The 15,700-nt window shown below is 40.5% G+C and overlaps 2 protein-coding genes across 2 annotated transcripts; one reads left to right on the top strand and one right to left on the bottom strand.

Moving 5' to 3' along the window:
- The first annotated feature begins 335 nt into the window (after nucleotides 1-335).
- Nucleotides 336-5,237, top strand: LOC311043102 (ATP synthase subunit alpha, mitochondrial). Its single transcript, XM_084054276.1, has 11 exons — nucleotides 336-485; nucleotides 1,016-1,091; nucleotides 1,629-1,798; nucleotides 1,931-2,104; nucleotides 2,395-2,561; nucleotides 2,990-3,290; nucleotides 3,500-3,724; nucleotides 3,842-3,949; nucleotides 4,094-4,238; nucleotides 4,334-4,484; nucleotides 4,615-5,237. Exons 1-11 carry the CDS (start codon nucleotides 426-428, stop codon nucleotides 4,691-4,693), a joined length of 1,656 nt encoding a protein of 551 aa, XP_083910402.1. The 5' UTR covers nucleotides 336-425; the 3' UTR covers nucleotides 4,694-5,237.
- Nucleotides 5,238-7,534: 2,297 nt separating this feature from the next.
- On the bottom strand, nucleotides 7,535-15,215 carry LOC311043611 (phospholipid phosphatase 1-like). The gene is made up of 7 exons (XM_084054917.1): nucleotides 15,128-15,215; nucleotides 14,800-14,957; nucleotides 11,753-11,904; nucleotides 11,303-11,586; nucleotides 10,867-10,924; nucleotides 10,079-10,255; nucleotides 7,535-9,704 (listed from the first exon to the last, which is right to left on the bottom strand). The coding sequence occupies exons 1-7, from the start codon at nucleotides 15,151-15,153 to the stop codon at nucleotides 9,570-9,572; spliced, it is 990 nt and encodes a 329-aa protein (XP_083911043.1). The 5' UTR covers nucleotides 15,154-15,215; the 3' UTR covers nucleotides 7,535-9,569.
- Between the last annotated feature and the right edge of the window lie 485 nt (nucleotides 15,216-15,700).

The following is a 15,700-nucleotide window of genomic DNA, read 5'->3' as shown; positions in this document are numbered from 1 at the left end:
ATGACCCTTTGTGTGAAGGACAGTTACATTTTTGACAGAAACAGACTGTATCAACTATGAGTGACTGACTGATCATAAACAATACAGAGCCAACCTCCCTGACAATATCGCCGTCGCAGTTTGTTTATTTTTGCACCACAATTTTCTCATATGAGACGATTCTAAGATGACCCAACGTTATTCTCCATGGAGAAAATACTTCCGCAACACATAGGGATGAGCGAGTGACGTCAGGTACTCAATTCCATACAGGGTACTTCCTGTCCTTGCAGTATCACTAGATGGCAGCACGTCGACGCACAGCAACAACTACGTCGGTCATAATATAAATAGAAGAAGAGCTCCGCTCAGCCATTACTTTTCACACTGCAGGCAGGACGGTCGTTGCCACAAGTGTAGGACAGGTCACACATCGCCCATACAAAATGCTGTCCGTCAGAGTTGCAGCGGCTCTTGCCAGAGCCCTTCCCAGGAGGGCTGGATTGGTAAGCATTCCAACGAGATGAAAGGATTGTGTATCTGGAAATAATGTATCTGGAAATAATGTTTGACAGTCTGACGTTAACATTGCGGGCGTGAAGGGTATAATGCTGCAGGCCTCGAACACACCGCTCCTTGAACTTGGGGACAAAATGTGCACAATCCAAAATGGAGGCGGCGAGACACGTCTTAAAATGGAAACAATTTGATATTATGCGTTTAAACAAGCGTTTCCCTTGCATTCGAGTCGTGTTAAATTTCTGTCTTCGTCTTGCATTGAGCTTAGCCATTATGCAAGCTAAAGTTAAGCTAAGCGGTGCTAAGCGCTAACGCTAGCTGACTGCGTCGTCCCATTGAAGCACGCTCTGAAGGTCAGGAAGACTGACAGCGCATGTCCTCTTCTGTAGACACACAGTCTGCACTGGATATGTTAACATAATGTCCCAGTGTCTTGTTCTGTCTTTTTGATTTGAAGATTGCATATTTTTTATTATGTGAATCTTGTCAATGTCCTCATACTGTTGTTGGCCTATAGGTGTCGAAGGCACTGCCAGCCGCTTGCGCTGGGGTCAACCATCTGCACACACACAGACCACTGCTGGCAAAGACAGGTGAGAAGGAACATGACTTTACTTACTTGACTACTGGTGGTTAAGTGGGTCAACAATTAATGTATTCATTATGAATATTTAACTGCTACGTGTCTCTGTATAAGCTGGGGTGAATTCCACAGTGCAATATAATCATCATTAATTCATCATGACTATTTATTGCTTGTAAGTGATTTTAGTTTGTTGGACACTTGCATGTACCAAAAAGGGTATTTCACTTTTAAAACTAGCTGTGGTCATTTTAATGTCTAATCTGGCTTGTGTGTGCACCCCAGATAGCTTGATTCAGTATTTGGATATTTTACATTCTTTCGGTCAGACACGCCCCCTCCTATATATTAATGCCCTTTGAACTTCTAACTCTATTTTAACCAGGTTATTGTCATTGAACACACGTTCCAGGTTCTGATCACTGATATTGTCCTTCTAATGCACAAGGAGGCCATGTTTTAAAAAAAAGTCATGTCTACCATGAAGGTCACATTCAATGGACACCGCTTTAGTCTGAGCCAAATGTGTATATATATATTTTTTCAGGCACAGCTGAGGTGTCTTCCATCCTAGAGGAGAAAATCATGGGAGCCGACACCTCTGCTGACCTGGAGGAAACGGGCCGTGTGCTGTCCATCGGTGATGGTATTGCTAGAGTGTATGGGCTTAGGAATGTCCAGGCAGAGGAGATGGTGGAATTCTCTTCTGGACTCAAGGTAAATGGTAGATTTGATGGAGTAGAAATAAAGTAAGAACATGCAGTTTGGGCAAAATACATGACTATTTACTACTGTTAAAACTGTTAAATCCTTCTACACTAACATGGCACATCCTTTCTTCTCTTCCAGGGTATGTCTCTGAATTTGGAGCCTGACAACGTTGGTGTTGTGGTGTTCGGTAATGACAAGCTGATCAAGGAGGGTGACATTGTGAAAAGGACTGGTGCCATTGTGGATGTTCCTGTTGGTGAGGAGCTGCTGGGCCGTGTAGTAGATGCTCTGGGAAACGCCATCGATGGAAAGGTTGGCACCTCATGAGCTAATCCTTTTTGTAAATCCGGGAAATTGCCCTCGAGTCATTTTGACCTTTTCACCCAATGTAGCACCAAATGTTATATATTCTTATACGATAACTGTCAGCATTGTATTTGGTTTACATTTACTCATATATACTATAGTCTTAAAAATGCATAATGGCATTGTTGTGACCAAGTGTTTTTTATTACTATGACTGAAAATGGTCTATTCTATTTGAATTATTTGGGTCAGCCCTAGTCTATAAACCCCTTTTTTTTCTTTTCTTTTTTTCTCAGGGTCCCCTAGGCTCCAGCATCCGTAGGCGTGTGGGTCTTAAGGCCCCTGGCATCATTCCCCGTATCTCTGTGAGGGAGCCCATGCAGACTGGGATCAAGGCTGTGGACAGCCTGGTGCCCATTGGTAGAGGTCAGCGTGAGCTGATCATTGGTGACAGGCAGACTGGGTGAGTTTGTTTTACCGTCTGCGCATCTGACCACTTGTAATTCGCTGCGAGTGTACATTTACAACCACAAACCTCCACTTCAAAACAAAGTATCATTCCTCCACAACATGCCCTGTAGTCTTGTGTGTGCGCAACTGAGAGATTGAACTGATTGAGAGTTTCTTAACACTTTCGTACACCAGTATAAATTAAGCATAACGAATGCATAATTGGTCTAATTCAGAAAAAAGTAGGACACCCTTTTACTACTTTGTATTGAATTTGGCTGGCAATTACTTTTATGTTCTTTGTATATAGTTTTCCTCAATTTTCTTTTGTTTCAGACACATTTTCAACATAAATGAAAATAACCATATACTTGCTTTGAAAATCTAGGAACATCACTGTCTACCCCCCCCAAAAAATAATTTCTTTATTTCCTCCTACAGCAAAACCGCCATTGCCATTGATACCATTATCAACCAGAAGCGCTTCAACGACGGAACCGAGGAGAAGATGAAGCTGTACTGTATCTATGTGGCCATCGGCCAGAAGAGATCCACTGTGGCTCAGCTGGTGAAGAGGCTGACTGATGCTGATGCCATGAAGTACACCATCGTGGTCTCTGCCACCGCCTCCGACGCTGCTCCCCTGCAGTACCTGGCCCCCTACGCTGGCTGCTCCATGGGAGAGTTCTTCAGAGACAACGGCAAACATGCCCTGATCATCTATGACGATTTGTCCAAGCAGGTGAGTGAATACGGAGCTATTATTCTGCATATTGATATCTGTGCGATTAAAAAAAAAAATGGAGGCACGTTAACTTGCGTAGCACATTTTGTTTACCCCACCACAAAATAACAATACAAAGTAGCAGAAACGTGGGCAATCTGACAAACCTGACTCTAATTGAAGGCTGTAGTTGCACGACTAATGGCTGCATCATTCTCCCTCCCCAGGCTGTTGCCTACCGTCAGATGTCTCTGCTGCTGCGTCGTCCCCCTGGTCGTGAGGCCTACCCCGGAGATGTGTTCTACCTGCATTCCCGTCTGCTGGAGAGAGCTGCCAAGATGAACGACACCTTTGGCGGTGGCTCCCTCACTGCCCTCCCCGTCATCGAGACCCAGGCCGGTGACGTGTCTGCCTACATCCCCACCAATGTGATCTCCATCACAGACGGACAGGTGTGTCACTGGACTTCTGTTGGATGTTGGTTAAGTGCAATGGTGGTTGCTAATCTGGCACATACAAAAAACATTTGTTGCTACTATAAAATATTTTGCTTTATTTCTCTGCTGTAGATCTTCTTGGAGACTGAGCTGTTCTATAAGGGTATCCGCCCAGCTATCAACGTGGGTCTGTCTGTGTCCAGAGTAGGTTCTGCTGCTCAGACCAAGGCCATGAAGCAGGTAGGTTAACTCTACATTTAAAATGTCACTTTGCCTCTACAATGAGTTTTTGCATAGAAAGGCAGCATGGTTCGTATCTCTCCAAATTGAAGGGTATAATCGCACACATCCTAAACCCTAGTTTTCTCCATGTGTCTTCGGTAGGTGGCTGGTACCATGAAGCTGGAGTTGGCCCAGTACCGTGAGGTTGCAGCCTTCGCCCAGTTTGGTTCTGATCTGGATGCTGCCACCCAGCAGCTCCTCAACAGGGGTGTTAGGCTCACTGAGCTGCTCAAGCAGGGACAGTACTGTGAGTACATCAAATCTGTTATAGGTTTGTGAAAGAAATACAAAGAATATATACACAACATACTAAACTTGTGCTCTGTGCATTCCTCCCTTTAGGCCCCATGGCCATCGAGGAGCAGGTAACAGTCATCTATGCTGGTGTCAGAGGTTTCCTTGACAAAATGGACCCCAGCAAGATCACAAAGTTCGAGAAGGCTTTCCTTGCACACATCCTCAGCAGCCACCAGGAATTGCTTGCAACAATTAGGTGAGACTTTTTTGCCACATTGATAATTGGACAGGTGTGCGTGGGATGAGGGGGCGTCAGGATATCTCTTGACGCCACAATATCTTATTTTGAATCGTCCTGACCAGCTGTTCTTTACTTCATGTTTCAGGACCGATGGCAAGATCTCTGAGGCGGCAGACGCTAAACTTAAGCAGATTGTCTTGACCTTCCTGTCCAGTTTCGAGTAACTGCTAGCACTTCCTCTTTGATCTTCAGTGTCCATGCTATGTGTCCTGTGTCCTCATGCTTTATGTATGTCAGCACACTGAAGGCCAAAAACTCCCTGTACAGATTTCCGAAAAATAAACTTTTACAACCCTACTAAAAAATTCTGTTTTGATTATAATCCTAAGCAGTGAAGTTGGTGAACCAGTATGCACATTTCACTTGTGGCACATCAGATGGGCCAACATACTATTTGGAAAAGAACATAGGCACTTGTTGGGGTTTTAAATGTTGCTTTAAATATATTTTGTTGGAAGATACATTTGTTGAATAACGATGCATACACCAGGCTGTCAAACCCACATGTACTGAGCTGGCCGTAGGGCATTCTACCAAGGACAAATGCATAAGAGTTGATGAGTACTGTTCCTGTTTGCCCATCAACGCTGTTGCACTGTATGATTGTATTTACAGTGTAAGTGTAAGCCTTGCCTCAAATAAAATCTGGTTTGCAGGATTGGCTGAAATGTTTGATACAATAAACATGGTGACGTTTGTCAAAAGGAATCGGCCATCATCTGTCCTTTGTCCCATCATGCCTTGCCCTGTTTGTCTGTTTCCTGAAGTAGCTTTAATGTGAATACTATGAAGTATTTAGTATAACATGCCTGGCAATGTTTTTGATAAAATGTCAAAACAACGTATCTAAGCATTTGCACTCAAGTTATTGGTGAGTTTCCTTGTTATTGCAGCACTCATGTGTCCAGTAGATGGTGATATTGGCAAATATTTGAAAGCAGTTCAGGACTCAGGAGCTCAAATCTCTCCAAAAATCTTCACCTACAATGACATGCCCAAAATAAGGATGGATTACAAATCAATTACAAAATGTATTTATTACATTGCACCCTTATATTGCCAAAAACAATTCAGAAGTTATGATGTATTGTGAGCTTATAGATTTGATATTTTTGCTATTTGTCATATGACGCATGTGTGTGTGTGTATATTGGACTTGTTTCAGTTCATCTTTCTATACAAGAACTAGTTGTGGTCCATAGCGTCAGGAGAAGGTAAAGCAAAAAAAAAAGATTAAAATGAACTGCTTTGTGTTCCTCATCTCACCTTATGTATTCAACTTCTAATAGCCTACCTCCGTATTACATGGACTTGGTTCAAGGTCACTTACATCCTCTTATACAACCCAGTGAACCTACCACCTTATCCACTGAGACATGACTTGCTATTACCACACTTGGTGTCTTAAATTAAGGTATACTGTACTTTATTGATCCCTGTGGAATGGATATAATTCATCTTCTGCATTTGACCCATCCTTATCTCTCAAGAACAGATATTGAGCTGCAAATTCAAAGGAGAAAAACAGCAGAGGGCGCTGTTTTTTCAATTTCTTTAAGTAAAATAGACCTGAGTTGCAACTGTATTTTGTACACTCTTTCCCTCTACACCAAATCTCTTAGCTGAAAATAGCTTGTGAGCTTGAAGATTGACTATTTTTGGCAAACGTTCCCTCCAGAGTAGGGATGCTGGAGTTCAAGTGGCTATTAAAGTATTAGGAGCACAGGGCAGCCACTGCACAGTGCCACAGCTTCAGTTTTAAAGCCAATGCTTTGATCCCTTGGGCACTGGCAGGAGGGTCACTAATATGCATGTCTTTTGGTGTCTGAGGAAACCAGCGCACCCGAATAAAACCTTGTGAACACGGGGAGAAGACTCCAGTAAACTCCACAAAGACAGGCCCTAATTGGCTCCAAACCAACAGCTTTCTGTGCCACCCAGGTTGGAGTGTTGACTTGAAATACTGTAGGTCTCTATTTTCTGTTTTGAACTTATTTTCTTTTGTCACAGGACTGAAAGGCTATGCCAAAAATGGCATATATGACAAAGGGAACTTGATACATTTTTTTTATTAACATACCAACAAAGCACATCTAGGCAGTGTTACAAGAGTTTATGAAGAAATTACAAATGTAAAAACATAAACAGAAGATGGCATGAATAGATCCATGTGTGCTTGATATGGCTGCATTTTTTATTAAGTTGAAGTGCCTTTCATAACCCGTTTTACAACACAATGTAGCTCTTGAGGTGAAGATTCCCTCGACTGTTTCCACAGCACACAGTGGCATTGAATTTATTATATCACGAGCAGCATCATTGCCTGGTGACAGCATGAGCAACATGTGACAGAGACAGAATGGAGTTGCTGTCAATAAGGACTATTGTCTGGCACAGGGTGACAACACTGCTGCTTCCACAACAATAGCTCAGATAACAGTCACAATTCACATCAGAATACAATTTACTAATGAAGTTGTGGCAAATGCAACATTTTGTCGTAGTACTGATAGAGTAGAGTAGAGTAGAGTAGAGTAGAGTATAATTGCAATATATAATATAATATAGGGCTGTGCAGTATATCATTATATTGTGACATGAGACTAGATATCGTCTGGGATTTTGGATATCATAATTGTGATATTACATACGTGTTGTCTTTCCTGGTTTTAATCATTTTATTCTTTAAAAAATGTAAAGAAATGTGAAAATTTAGCAAAAGTAGCTGATCTACAAGCTCACATGTGTTGCATTGCAACACAGCTTTTTGAAAACATTGAGGTATTTGGTCAAAACATATTGAGATATTTGTGTCCATATCACCCAGCCCTAATATAATAATAATTTGCAACACCCCAATATAATTGATCTGTGGTGCACAAATTCATAGTAAATGTCTCATTTGTCACTTGCATCTGTCCTCCTTGTAGTTCCCCTGCAACTTCCCCAGGAAGTTTCACCAGATATTTTTTTTTTGAACATTCTTGATTTCATCTTGATGGCAATCGTGTGCTGAACACCCTTGTATCGCAAATGTCAGCAAACGAAACATTTTGCTCTCTAATCAAATTTGCGCTTACTTTTTTCTGAGTTTCTCAATAAGTCATTCCAAATGTCATATGACCCATTTTATCAAAATAACATTAGACTCTGTTCATCACCTCATATACTGTATCTAGCAGCTTGACAAATGAGAATGACTTTGATCATAAATAGCCTAATTTATATCATAGAGGTATTTCAGTCTTATACAAAAAAGCACAATCCACTAGTTGCCAAATTTACACGAGTTAAAGTGTGATTGGTGTTGTTTAATGCTTTGACTGTGAAGCCTCTGCCTCCCTTTAACCTAGATATATCTGTTGCTATAATAGGATTTCAACTCCAAAGAAGATCTTCTGCCATTTACAGCACAGGATCCAAGCCTGTGTATTGACAGAATGTTTCCCCATGTAGGGCAAGTTGACCACACCTCTTAGCAGAACACTGCTTGAGCTGGAAGATCGATCTACTACTGTCTCTTATAATGCAGACTTATACTGGGATGAAAGGCAAACCATTAACATTTCGATTGACATTAACTTAACCAGACAGGCAGGATACAGTAGGTAATAGGTCGCCCAGCCAAACAGGTTGTGAGTATCAATATCACCCTCAACAATGTGTGAGAGTTATAGCTTTTGTTTCAATAGACAAAACCATAGCAGCTTTAGTCAGGCCCTCAATTTAATTAGCAGGTTTCAATTATGTCAGAGGATGATCTTTGGTTAATCTCCCTTGATACCCTTAACATGAACATTTGAACATTAAACTAATGCATGAAGAACCAGTTCCACCAGTTTCAGAGATTAACTTATTTTCTGTCACAAGTTCACAACATAAAAAAAAGGAATGTTTACAGCTTCGGAGCAGTACCGTGGCGTGGACAAACAAAGTAAGCTTTATAAATACTGTATAAAAAAAATAAATCATTGCATTGATCATTTTCCATCAAATTTGTTTACAATAAATGATTGCAGGGAGGGAAGAATACGTAGCAGCAACAATTTGGCTAAGGCGATAATTAAAAAATATATACAAGAAATATATTATTTTTGAGTTCAGACTCCATTTTACAGTCCGGGTTTTCTCATTCACAGGCCTACAAGCCTGCTTACAGTGTGCACACACAGACACTCATTATATTCTGGGCAAATGGAATTTCATTCATCCATGACAGCCACAGACCAATATATACCTGCAACCACATTTCCAACAAGCTTACACTGTAAAAGGTAAAGCTATCATTAGTCTTTTAGGTAAACTGAACATACTGTGTTTTGTCATTAAACAAGAATGCACTCAATAGACTGCATATACTGTATACCTCTGCCAAGAGCCGTTTGCTCAGGTGAAAGTTTGGCCTCATGTTGGCACTATAGGCATTAGGCAAGGTGGGGTTACATGACTAAGGGGTGAAGGGATATGTTCATTTGAAATGGTAAAGCTTGACCTGATGGTTGCGCTAGAGGAAAGGTCACCAAAATCATTACGTTTCTTCCTCTTTGGAGCATAAATGTGCACAGCACATTTCATGGCAATCTGGATTCTGTACATTATATATCAAGATATGTTGGTCACTGACAAACAAACAAACAGACAGACAGACAGACAGACAGGGTGAAATCAAAATCCATGGCAGAGATAAGAATTACATACATTGCATACATAATAACATGTTGGAGTTACCTAAAAAACAGATAAGAACTCAGACAACATTTCTGATTCTGTTTACTTGAGTCCCATGTTAGCATAACTTTTCTTAGTGCACTTTTCTTCCTGCAGTTCAAAGTTTACACATCAAACTGAACAATACCTGCCTGCGCTTGAAGGTGGAGTCGTTGGCTTTGTGACGAATCGTGTCAAAGAAAAACATAGAAAGCAGTTAATGCCAAAGAACTTCTTCGGTCCTCCATAACCATATAGGTATAGGCGATAGTGGCTAGCTAGTTCATGCATAGCCTTCAGTTTATGTCTAGTGTAGTCTGTCAGGCCATCGTTTCAGCCTGTACTCCCATAGTGGTGTCCATTGGTAGTGTTCTCCTGTATATTGGTCTGTGGGCCCTCCTCCGAGTCCTCATCAAGTGCCTCCGAAGAGACAACTGGTCGTTTGAAGAAATCAGATACAAAGAACACCTATAGATGAGGAAGAATGACAGACGGTAAATATTGGGGCCACTAAAGAAAGAGACCCAAGACAATCAGAACAACACGTTCTTGCCTTTTATCCAGTAATTGTACTGAAATAGTTAAATAACCTCAAAGCAAACAAGAAAAACATTTTTCTGTTCATTGACCAGACAAAAACCCTAGAACATGTAGACGGCTGATGGCCAAGCAAGGGCCCTAAATCTCCTTTTTGTGTTTTGGTACCTTATTACCTGTTAACTTTTTTTTATCTCCCTTTTTCTGTATCTGTCCCATGTTTCATACTGCAGTACTGCCATGACAACTGAATTTCCATCGTGGGGTCAGTAAAGGTCCATCTATCAACCAAAAATGAAACTCACTGTAAGAACAGCGACTATGGCGCCGTGCAGGAGGCCAACCAGCACATCACTCCAGTGATGTTTGTAGTCAGACACTCGGGACAGACCCACGTACAGGGCTGTTGCCGCTAGGAAGAACTGGATCGTGGGGCGTAGCAGCCTCGCCCAGTCTGACTGTAGTCTGGCCTGGATGTACAGCTACAGATGTAAACATAACAGTCAGGTTTGAAAGGATGAACAAAGCTAAGCACAAACAGAATGGCTACCATTAGGCTCTACGGTTACGTTTCAACAGTTTTGAAACTGATGTTACACACAGGATTAGGAAAAGTATGCCATTTGTTTTTACTGCTTGGCGCTAGAGGAGGCAGAGTCATCTAGATGACGGTCTGTGTGTCCGGAGCTTATCTTGCTGGACTGGTCAGTGACACATTTTTGTGCACACTGCCAGTAAGCCACAGAACTTTTCTTTTTCTTTTTTTCATTACATTTTATACTTTTTGAACTATTTAATGTTAATTTCATAATTGTAGTCAATGGAACTCTGATCCGGCTGAAACCTTCCCCAAATATGGACATATGACTTTTGACATGATGCCACAGACTGGCCACATGAAGTGCGAGATCCACACCGGAGCCACTGTGACGTTGTAGATCCCAAGATCCATGTGATTCGATGTATAGATATATTTTCAAAATTGAACAATAATCAACATTATATTGCAACTATATGTGAACTGATATTTAACTATAGCCTAACTATAATGAAAAGTAGAAAAAAACACATGAAATGAGAAAAATGTACTTACTACAAGGAACAGCATGCAATACATAGAGAAAGATGCATGGCCTGAATAGAATGAAAGTCTGAAAAGAAAGAAGAAAAAAGGTCTTATATTGACTTACAATAAGTTACCACATGTATCATCATTAAGGGCAATTAGTCAAATTCAATGATATGTTTTGTATCTCAACACACTTACTGTAACATACCCAATAGCTAAATCAACATTAATGATTCAATTACAATACTGTGAAACGTATAAACTGACCACAGGAATGATACTATATGAAAGCTTTGCAGATGATCAGTGTCGATTGTGTGTACAAATATATATAATATATAAATTTGAACACTCTCAGAGTTAAATGAATACTCAGTATTTTACATTGTATCTCTCTCCTCCTCCTGCCCCAGTAGGCCCCAAACCATAAGCAAGCTAATGCATGTGCGGAAGCCATTACCTTGCCTCTTCTATCAAGAACTTGTTTCCGGTACAAGTAACGTTCTCTATGTATCCCCCTGACTTGCAGTTAATGCGGTCCCAGGCCGGTTTGCACACAGCCAAGAAGTGCGGCCGAAGACGTCCAATGGAATACTTGGCTATGTCTGTCAGAGACTGATTAGCAGCAGCTCCGAACACAAAGCTACCCACAGCTTTGTAGATGGATGGCACATAGGCGTTGATCATCACGAGTTGATTTGATACACGAGACACGTAGACGGAGAGCCACTCGCCACAGATTATCTGTAACAGTGCAAAAAAGCAAATACACTATTAATACTGAAAGCCTGTCTCACAAGCAATACTTTGATCAAATATGAGGTGGTTAGAACAAAGTACATGGCCTTGTGACTGCAAGAAAATCAGGCAACGTCAGGCAAACTGTCTATTATGAGCAACACTGACTTACAATAATCAGTGTGAATGGGATCATGACGCCCCCAAGTAGCTGGTAGGATATGGTGTCCTCTTTGTAGGGGTATTTGATAGACTCGTCATTGCAGAAGAAACCCCGTTTGAATGGGGTCTGTTGAGAGTCGAGGATGAAGAAGGGAAGTCCAACTTGCAGAGAGAAAGGAGAAACAGATCATTAAGATTACACATTGATAATAATAGCTATTATATAGCACTTGTCAGTGTTTCACATAAAACAGAAACAAATAAAATAAAATATGAGCTACGAATGTAAAACAAATATGTATAAAATATAAACTGCAGTGATAAATAAAACATTTGGAGAATCAAGCAATAAAACATAACATTTTGTTATTATGTAAAGGCTTTTTTAGATTGTTACTCTAATAAGTGCAGTCTCTGTACTATGGTACTCTCAAAATCCCACTATTTAATGATAATAATATTTTAATTGGCCTGTAATTGTTACAAATTGTTGCATCAAGAGTAAGACCAGGTTTCTTTAGAAGAGATTGAACACAAGTTTAAGCAAGTAAGGGGAAACTACTACCAAATACTACTTGCAAGAGGAAGGATGTGTGACACTATCAGATCACTAACGAGGATTGGCATAAACTGGCTTAAAGTTACATCATAGCAGATCTGATACCGTCAATCATGTCAGTAAAAACCTCAAGACATTCTTCACTTATAGATTTACACACATTAAAATTGACCAGTTTAAGAGAAAGTCAATAGTGTTCAATTAAAATCTAGGACTGTTTATTTTCATGAAAAATACATGACTCTCGCATTCTTAACAAAGTTATTATAAGAGGTCATTAAGACCTTCAGCTGTTTGTTGGTAGTGAAAAGTGTACATGGAGACACACCAAGACAAAATCACAGCAGTTACAAAATTCAGATTTGATACTCTAAGGATCCAAAGGGCAATTTCCCACACATTTTTAAGTTTTAAAGAGGCGGTGCCATGGTTTTGCACTTTCTCTGTTTTTCATGTGTCTATGAGGTTGATTGAACTTCATTAAGCCCCCTGGTGGTGTTTTTATGGTGTTTTGGTTTCTCTGACTATTTTGAGTTTCTTCCTGGAGGCTGAAACCTTGAGGGTCAAACGTGCCAATAGAAAAACAGAACTTTAATGACACAGTAAAATTATACCCTCCCCCTCATTATCATAACACAACAGGTGTGGGCATGAGGAGGAGGAGGAGGGACTAGGACAGGTGGGTGGTGCTAAGGTGGTGGAGGAGGTGCTAAGGTGAGAACCAGGTATACTTAATGAACTGGAGGCGTGTCCACATAAAACATAATTTTAACACTTTCTGTACACTTTTTTGAAAAAATCTTCCTCCTAGTATAACCATAATACCTGATGATTATGTTTTAGGGGGATAAAAGCTAAAGTAGGCTACATACATACCTGACTTACTGCAGGCCAATACTGTGAAATTCATATAAATCCTCATTTATACTCCGCCATACGATGGTGTCGCCTGCCAATAAGTACAAATTTTCGGCAAGTGACACCATCGTGTGATGCTTAAATTAGACTTATAATTACAAATGCTGATAATTCTACGCTACACGTCTTTCGTTTTATATTCTATGTAATGTAATGAAACAGCAAAGCTACAACCAACTCAAGAAACAAATTATGTTGGTTGGGGAATCACCATCAGTACTTTATTTGATTACTAATTCACTTCCCCTCACACACACTTCCTTCTTAGCTGTCCAAAATATCTTCTGAACCTGAACAGACATGGCAAGAACAAGAACAGGCTGCGGTACACTTGCATACTAATGCTTACGCACAAATGAGTCAGTAATGTTGATTAGCACATATTACTCTAGGGTGAGGGTGGAAAAAGTTAGGGATAATTACACTGTCATCGTGTATCTATGGACCCAACCTGACAACACCAGGAATACTTAATTTCATTAGAGCTTTTAAGCAAATAACATCACATCAAGAGTCTTTGGCTATCGGTTGAATATGTATAGTCACATTTTAGTGAGCTAACTAACTTATCCTCAAGTCACAGGCCTTTGATTAGGCATACTAGTCCTTTTGAGACAAATACATACATAGTAGTTTCCATCTTTTGTTGGAGAATAAACTGTCTGTGAAGGCAGACATTGCTGACTACAATGCCCCATAAAGTAATCCGTGTCATATAGTTGTCATGTAGTTAGATTAGAGGGCATTGCAAAAAACTTTTTTTTAACTAAACTAAAACACTGGACAATGCATTTTGAAATATGTGTTTCATTTAGGTTTAAAAGACAATAGACACAGTGCAGATAATATAGGCTACTGTAAATGAGACACAGAGGCAACTGGTCTACTACTACAAGGCCTTCCAAAAACAGTGATTAAACCATGTCTGGAACTTGCATGGTCTTGAAATGCACACAATGTCAGACCTCTAGAGGTACAGTGTAATATTGTCACAGTTGTACCATATGTCTCCATGTTAACATGAAGAGGGCAGAGCTTTGCCTTTTACAATAGGGTAGTTATGAATAGAAATGTTGTTAGTTCTGGAGTCTTCTGACACAGACGATGTCAGTTAGAGGCACTCAATAGGTCAGACACAGTCTGATTATTACTGTCTTATTACACAGAATCAAACCAAACATGGTTAAAAATACACTTTCCAATACCTCACAAGTGCTGAATGTGCAATTCTAGTTTCGGGTTCTGTCTTAAAAATGACCGATATGCACGTGAGGAAAACTCAGAAACCACAGTGTCTTTTTGCACAGACATGTCGGCCTAAATGTCCCATCCTCTTGACTGCACAAACTTGTTTTCACAGGTTAGGCTATTCCATATGAATGATTTGATCGCCTATTCTGAGATTCATTCGGAATCAATTCTAAACAAATAAATCACAGCAGCCTAGTAGCCTACTCACATAGGCCTCCATATAACAGTTTGTTATAACAATGTAACGGGTCAGGATGGCACACGGAGATGGTGTTGCGTTAACACCATTAAGAAGGAGTTAAGTTAAACAGAGTCAGCCCTATACTTACCGAGGAGAACACATGTTATGTCGAGGATCACCAGTAGGATCTGTCCCGTTTCGAACATCTTGAGTCCTCGGTTCTTCTTTGTCTTTGAAAAAATCCTCGCGTCTCGACTGATCGTGACTGTCGGCGAGAGGAGCCTATAATCTGTGGAACATGTGTCGCTATTTGCACAAAAAAGTGAAACACAATGTTGTCATTGCGGTCTGACTTAGTTATTACACTCTGCCAAAGGCCAAAAGCGAACGGTAAAATGTTCTTCGTCACTACTACTAACTAGGGCTAAACTAGCCTATAGTTCTAATCTAAAACCACTATAGCCTATTATTCTCACCCTTTAAACTTGTCACAAAACAACATGATAACAGCTCATAATAAGAGCGTCCCGTCCTCCTGTCCTCCTCTGTGTTGTGGTGAAGTTGGTGAGCATGAACATAGACTACTCGTATCAGAGAGAGGACCTATCCTGTGGCTGCGTTGACGTCGGCCGATGCTGAGCTGACTCCACCTCTTCTCTTTACGCTCCCAATTTGATGAGGTCACGTTACAGCAGGGATGAATGAATGCTGTTTATACCCTTACACACCGACCTCAGTCACTACTACTACTAAGTACAGTAATAGTGCTTCTATTTTGGTAAATTCACTCTTATAGTTATTGGACTTTGACACTCTGTTATAATGTACTTGACCTCACTACTTACTATTTTGGCAAATAAACTCTTATATCCTACTTTTGACCTAGTTGTTGTGTTGTGCTTGGGGGTTTAAAGAACAGTGGGTTAAGTATCACTTACCAACAACAAAGCAGCATGCTATGTAAAGTTAAAAAACAATGGACACAAATCCTAATTCAGGTGCCCACATGTCCCTAGTGGCCAGATGTTTTTGGTGCCCAGTTGTCCTGG

Source organism: Gymnoscopelus microlampas (assembly GCF_963454915.1).
Source record: "Gymnoscopelus microlampas genome assembly, chromosome: 4".
Lineage (NCBI taxonomy): Eukaryota > Metazoa > Chordata > Actinopteri > Myctophiformes > Myctophidae > Gymnoscopelus > Gymnoscopelus microlampas.
The sequence above is the reverse complement of the archived record's forward strand: the minus strand, read 5'-3'. Positions and strand labels throughout refer to the sequence as shown.

Coding starts and splice junctions, on each gene's coding strand:
- LOC311043102 (XM_084054276.1), top strand. CDS start 426: ATGCTGTCCGTCAGAGTTGCAGCGGCTCTTGCCAGAGCCCTTCCCAGG. Junction 3,950..4,093: donor AGACCAAGGCCATGAAGCAG/GTAGGTTAACTC, acceptor TGTCTTCGGTAG/GTGGCTGGTACCATGAAGCT. Junction 4,239..4,333: donor GCTCAAGCAGGGACAGTACT/GTGAGTACATCA, acceptor TCCTCCCTTTAG/GCCCCATGGCCATCGAGGAG.
- LOC311043611 (XM_084054917.1), bottom strand. CDS start 15,153: ATGTTGTTTTGTGACAAGTTTAAAGG. Junction 11,905..14,799: donor CATAACATGTGTTCTCCTCG/GTAAGTATAGGG, acceptor TCTCTCTGCAAG/TTGGACTTCCCTTCTTCATC. Junction 10,256..10,866: donor ATTGCATGCTGTTCCTTGTA/GTAAGTACATTT, acceptor TTACATCTGTAG/CTGTACATCCAGGCCAGACT.